Consider the following 6,000-nt stretch of genomic DNA (forward strand, 5'->3'; position numbering starts at 1 on the left):
AAGAGGAATCTATCAACTCAAGATTCCTCACTGGCTATCACCTCTCATTGGTTAGTACAAGGAACTGATTTGCATGTGGTGGGAGTGTCCAGAGCCAGCACTGAGATGAATGACTTGTTCAAGTCAGAGAGAAATAAGGCATAGCACTCGGCAGAGGTCTGCTCAGCTCAAAATGCCTGAGTTGGTTAAGCTGCCACTCTTCCTTCTGTAAGTGGAAAGTGCTGGACGAGGACATAAACATGTTCAGGAGCAGGCGCCCTAGCAGAAGAGCAAGGATATGGGTAAGTTTTAAGATCATTTCGATGTGTTAGACAAAAGTAATTGCAACCTAACTAAAAACCCATTTGTTACACATGAAAAAGGCTGTTTTTGTATGATCAACATGGAGACATATAGTTTTTTCTCTTGTTATCTACTTTTTTAAACTGGTAAATAGTTTAATGAAAATATAAACTCTTACCAAATGTAATTTTAATCCATGATTTAGATTTTATTTCTTAACCATTGCTTGTAATGATGCTTGTAATAATTGAATCACTCATATTTGACAAGTTCTAAAACTAAATATAAAACATATAAAATTTCAGTGAATTACAAACCATAAATACTTACTCTCACCAAAATTACAGTTTTCTGCAACTTCTTTTATCAAACTGAATTATCTTTCATCTTCTTGTACTACAGGGTATCTACATCCTTATACTGTACACCACCCCCCTCTCCTGTCTGGCAAATTTCAGTCAAGCAAAAGAGCTCATCTATAAGATAAAGGAGGGATTACCTAAGGGGACTTTCATTGGGGCTATTGGAGTGGACTTAAATTTGGATTTCACAGTTGAGCCCCCCTTTTTATTTAGTCTCACTCAAAAGAAGGTCAGTGAGCAGTACGTGAACATAAATAATACTACCGGGGAGCTTTACACATCCAGTGCTGAGATTGACAGGGAGACCCTCTGTCCTTACAGCTCAGAGGAGCAGGGATGCTTCCTTTCAATGGACGTGTTTGTGTTGCCTCAGCAGTACTTTCAGCTTGTCAAAGTAAAGCTTTTAATTGAAGACTTAAACGACAACAGGCCGAAGTTCCCCACAGATGAAATCCGCATGTTTGTCCCAGAAAACACACCAGTCAATGCCCGTTTTGCGGTGGAGCTGTCTGCTGTGGACCCTGACCTTGGGATTTATGGAGTTCAGACCTACTGGCTGGTTAATGACTTTGGTGTGTTTACTCTTGATGTTGAGGAGAACGATGGAGGTGAGCTGACACCATTCCTCATTGTGACAGATTTTCTGGACAGAGAGACACAAGATGAATATGTTACAGATATCATTGCAGAAGACGGAGGGACCCCTCCTCAACTTGGAGCAGCTACTTTAAAAATTGCCATTACAGATGTAAATGATAACTGCCCTAAATTTACAGAGTCACAAATTAATGTCACTCTGCACGGGAATAGCAGCAAAGGGGCACATTTGGCACATTTGCATGCTTTTGACCCTGACCTTGGTGCTAATGCTCAGATCAGCTACGCTTACAGTGAACGTGTGCCAAGGGACACTAGGAGCTTGTTCCATTTGGACAAAATTACAGGCAGGATCAAGCTAGCCAGGAAAATAGACTCTTTCACATCCACATTCTACAAACTGACAGTTCTGGCCAGTGGACCCGGCTGTATTCCTGCTGCTGCAACTGTAACCGTCTATGTCATCAAAGTGGTTGCAGGACCCCCTACAGTCATGCCTCGGTACATTGCACCTGAAAAGGATGGAGTGGTGACATTGAAGGAGTCGGAACCAGCATTATCTCCAATAGCATTTTTTACTATTAAAAACATGGACAAGAGCCAAAGGTTGGACTGTTATTTGGAAGGGTCTGGTCCCTTCAGACTTGTTCCATATCAACAGTTAGAGAATGAGTATTTACTAGAAACTACAAACACTTTGGACTATGAGATGACAAGTGAATATGAGCTAATTGTGGTTGCTAATAATACTCAAGGTCTAGTCATTAAGGCTTTTCTGAAGGTGCAGGTTTTGGATGAGAATGACAATGCACCAGTGTTTCAACAGTCTCTGGTGGAAATATCAATTGAGGAAAATAATTCGCCAAACACCTTCTTAACCCAGCTCCAAGCCTCAGATCCAGACAGTGAAAGTCGAGGGGAGGTCATCTACATCCTTGGAGGTGATACTCCTGGGATTTTTGTTGTGGATCGTCTCACAGGGGTTCTGACTGTTGCTACATCTCTTGACAGAGAGGAAAAAGAAAAATATCGGTTTATAGTTAGAGCAGTAGATCAGGGGACACCCAGGAGGGAGTCAGTTGCTACAGTGGTAGTGACTGTTCTGGATCGCAATGACAACAGTCCACGTTTTATTAACAAGGATTTTACCTTCTTTGTGCCGGAAAACTTTCCTGGGTATGGGGAGATAGGTGTCCTCTCTGTGACAGATGCTGACACTGGTAGAAATGGGTGGGTAGCCCTGTCCATCATTAATGGCAGTGACATCTTCATGATAGACACTGGCCGAGGTGCACTGAGGGCCAAAACACCCTTGGACCGTGAGCAGCAAGGAACGTACCAGCTGTGGATTGAGGCCGCTGATGGTGGGGAGCCAGCACTCTCCTCTGTTACTATGGTGACCGTGCTCTTGTTGGATGTAAATGACAACCCGCCAATTGTCCTCTTCCCTCAGTCCAACCAGTCCTACATGCTCGTGCTACCCAGTACAACACCTGGAACATCAATCGCAGAAGTTTACGCAGTGGACAAAGATACAGGGATGAATGCAGTAATTGCCTACAGTATCATTAAAAGGAAAGGTGGTGAGCCAGGGTCATTTGCCATTGACCCAGAAACAGGAAACATAACATTAAAGAGAGAGCTCAGTAACAGGGGGCTTTACAGCCTTCTGGTAAAGGTTAGTGATCATGGCCAACCTGAACCTCTTTACTCAATGGTCATGGTTAACTTCTTTGTCAATGAAACAGTGAGTAATGAGAGTTACATCCAAAGTCTGCTGACCAGAGACATTGACATAGAAGTTGAAGAGAAACCCTGGTACATCGGTCAGATGACAGATGGGCCTGAGAGGTATGAGCTGTTCCCCTGTCGACCTGTCCTCATCGCTCTTTCAGTGGCATGTTTGGGTTTTTTTTTCCTGGTTGTCATATTAATATCTTATATATGCTGTAAAAGATTAAAAAAGATTAGGAAGGAAAGGTCAGAAGTGGAAGTACCTTTAAAAATGAAAAATGGCTCAACACATTTTTTGAACAGAAAACTCAGGCAGATGTCCAACATCTGATCATCAGTTTTGTGCATTTCCAAAAACTACAACTGTTTACATGAATGTTTACAAATATAACAGTAAGAAGTTCAGCTCTTACATGAAGTTGCTCTTTCTGCTTTAGTCATTTTATTATTATTACTGCAATACACCCTAGGTTCATCATTCTAAACAGGATGCACAGAATTTATGATTCTTTTCAATGAATTCAAATGTGACACATCAGAAAATTGTTGGCAAGGAAATAATAATGGCATTATAGCAAAGCAACAAGAGCAACTGATTAGATTAACTTTGTAAATATTGTAAAAATTGTTTTACAACTTTATGTAACATTTTTGCACTGGTTATGAAAATAGCAAAAGACAAGCATTCTCTTGAATGAGTTCAAGTTCATCCATTGTGGCTTTCAGTGGAAGTTAGAGTATTTGTAAGATATTTATTTTTTTAAGAAAATGTCCATGTTTATTCACAAGCAAAAGGTTTTACTTCCAAACAAATGTTCTGAAACAGACCAGATCCCATCCAATACAGCTGAAAGTTCATCAAAGATAATAAATTAAACTGTTTCCACAATTACTTTGTCATACATGTGCCTGAGTGTTACATATGTCAATCTAATTTAAGAATCATGCCATTTTTAATGTGTCTGTAAAATATATACTGCAGGTGTTTGAAAGACAAAATCAGAAAAACTATTAAAGATATTTATTTTTATAATATATTGGATAGTATCCTGTGTTGGTATGTCTTATATGTTCTGTATTTTTAAAGCTGTGTTTGTATGAAATACTTTATCAGATCAAGAAAGGCTTAATGGTCACATATAATCCCAATAAATGACAGGTTGTTTAATACAGCAACACACAGATTGAGGTTTACTTATATTACATGTGTGGCTTCTAGTGAGCTTACAGATCTTGATTGTCACTTAACATATACAAACCAGTTGAGGAAATAAAATTTTTTTTATTTTGTTTTGGGTTTTTTATAGAATAGTTAGATTCGCTCAGTGAAATTAATTCAAATTTAGATTCATATTTCTGATCTGGTATAGAAATAATTAATGAATTGCACCACACACAATGCAAGTAACATTAAAAACAGCCTGAGATCCTGTATAGCTGTCATCACCTGCATAGGTCAGAGCTGGTGCAGTAACACCCAGAGTAACACTTTACAGGTAAAACACTGCTCTTGTCTGGAATGTCAAATCAACTTTCCTCACCTTTTTTGAGTTGCATTGGTGCACTATTTCTGCTACAACCAGAGCAAATTTGTGAAATATCACCCATGAAATTGTGAAAGTGACCATGACACTTTCCCCTCCAACATACAAACACCTAATCTTCTGCTTTATGAAGGTGCTGCTACCCTGAGCAGTGTTTGTTTGTGTTTGCTGTGAAAGCTGTGCCAACACAAAGCTTTTAGGACGCTGTGTTTTCTTGTTAACGGGATGTACACTCCCCAGGGAGGAATTCTGTTGTATTAAGCACCACTGAAACCTGTTTGGCTCTCAGAAAGCAGCAAACATCCAAACAAACCTGTGCTTATAATGTGCTCACCCAAGCAGCTTCTTAAGTGATCACAGGCTTTTCTGGACGGAAGTGTGCCATGCAGGCACAGAGCACATCAGGAGCTCTCAGCTCAGTGTAATCCTCAGTAATCACCACTGGCCAAACTGTGCATTACACAAACAGGCGGAAAGATGATATATAGCATGGACATACAAAATGTCCACACAATGATAACAGGTAATAATGGAAAGTGCCTTAATATGAACAAATCATCTCACAGGTGTGACATCAAGGGAATGCATTTAATCTGCCTTATGTTCCAAGACAAGTAGAACTGGATTTTAGTGTTTTTTCTACATCAGTGAAACTATTTTCTTAAAGGAACAGTCAGCCAAGTAACATGTTTAACTTAAGAAGCCTTATTGTTTTTGTCAATAATATTTGTCACAGCTAGGAAAATTAGGTGCTATGTCTTAACTTCATTCATCAAGCAGGATCCCACCAACTCAATACCCTGGTGATACATTTCAATCAAGGCTGCACCAAAAAAACTATGTGCAGCCAAGCAACCCGTAATTTGGTATGGTGTCTGGATAATTTAACATTTGTTTTTCGCACTGTGCAAACACTTGCAGGATATGATTAATTGGAGAAATAACAATGGAGGTCTTACTTCACTATGTCCCATTTCTCCCCCCTTCTGCAACTGAGTTTTTCAGTTGGACCTTTTCTGCCTTAACATGCCTGGACAGGAAGACTGTTGTGTTATTATTGCTCTCATGAGCAAGGTCCTTTTTAATAAACGCTAAAGTTGATAATGATACCAGGTTTCCCACAATAATACGATATTTGTATTTTTTGTTTACTTGAGTCTTTATTTTGCTAACAGATGTTACACAGTTTAAATATAATGACAAACATACAAAATAATACCCATACACACTTTTTTGGGGATCCTCTCTACTCTTTTTCAGTTATTTATTTTCTCACAAGGTGTTGTTCTACAGAAATGCAAGAACTCCGTGCAGAAAAACTATCAACATTTAATAACTAAATGAAGAGGTTATACAGACTTCAGACGTCTGTGAAAAGGTACCTGAGCTGAATATTACTGTCAATATACTCATATGACCACAGAATACCAACTAGTCCCTGTGTTACACTTAAGAAAATCAAGATGGGAGATGAGGTTATC

General features: G+C 39.3%; 1 protein-coding gene across 1 annotated transcript; it reads left to right on the forward strand.

Annotated features, from left to right (window-relative positions):
* Window positions 1–18: 18 nt before the first annotated feature.
* Window positions 19–4,012, forward strand: LOC124867249 (protocadherin-20). Its single transcript, XM_047363605.1, has 2 exons — window positions 19–281; window positions 685–4,012. The coding sequence occupies exons 1-2, from the start codon at window positions 240–242 to the stop codon at window positions 3,304–3,306; spliced, it is 2,664 nt and encodes an 887-aa protein (XP_047219561.1). The 5' UTR covers window positions 19–239; the 3' UTR covers window positions 3,307–4,012.
* The last annotated feature ends 1,988 nt before the right edge of the window (window positions 4,013–6,000 follow it).

Source organism: Girardinichthys multiradiatus, chromosome 4 (assembly GCF_021462225.1).
Source record: "Girardinichthys multiradiatus isolate DD_20200921_A chromosome 4, DD_fGirMul_XY1, whole genome shotgun sequence".
NCBI lineage: Eukaryota > Metazoa > Chordata > Actinopteri > Cyprinodontiformes > Goodeidae > Girardinichthys > Girardinichthys multiradiatus.

Excerpts from the sequence above, each read along its gene's own strand:
- LOC124867249 (XM_047363605.1), top strand. The coding sequence starts at position 240 with ATGTTCAGGAGCAGGCGCCCTAGCAGAAGAGCAAGGATATGG. Across the intron at positions 282-684 it reads GCAGAAGAGCAAGGATATGG|GGTATCTACATCCTTATACT; the intron begins GTAAGTTTTAAG and ends CTTGTACTACAG.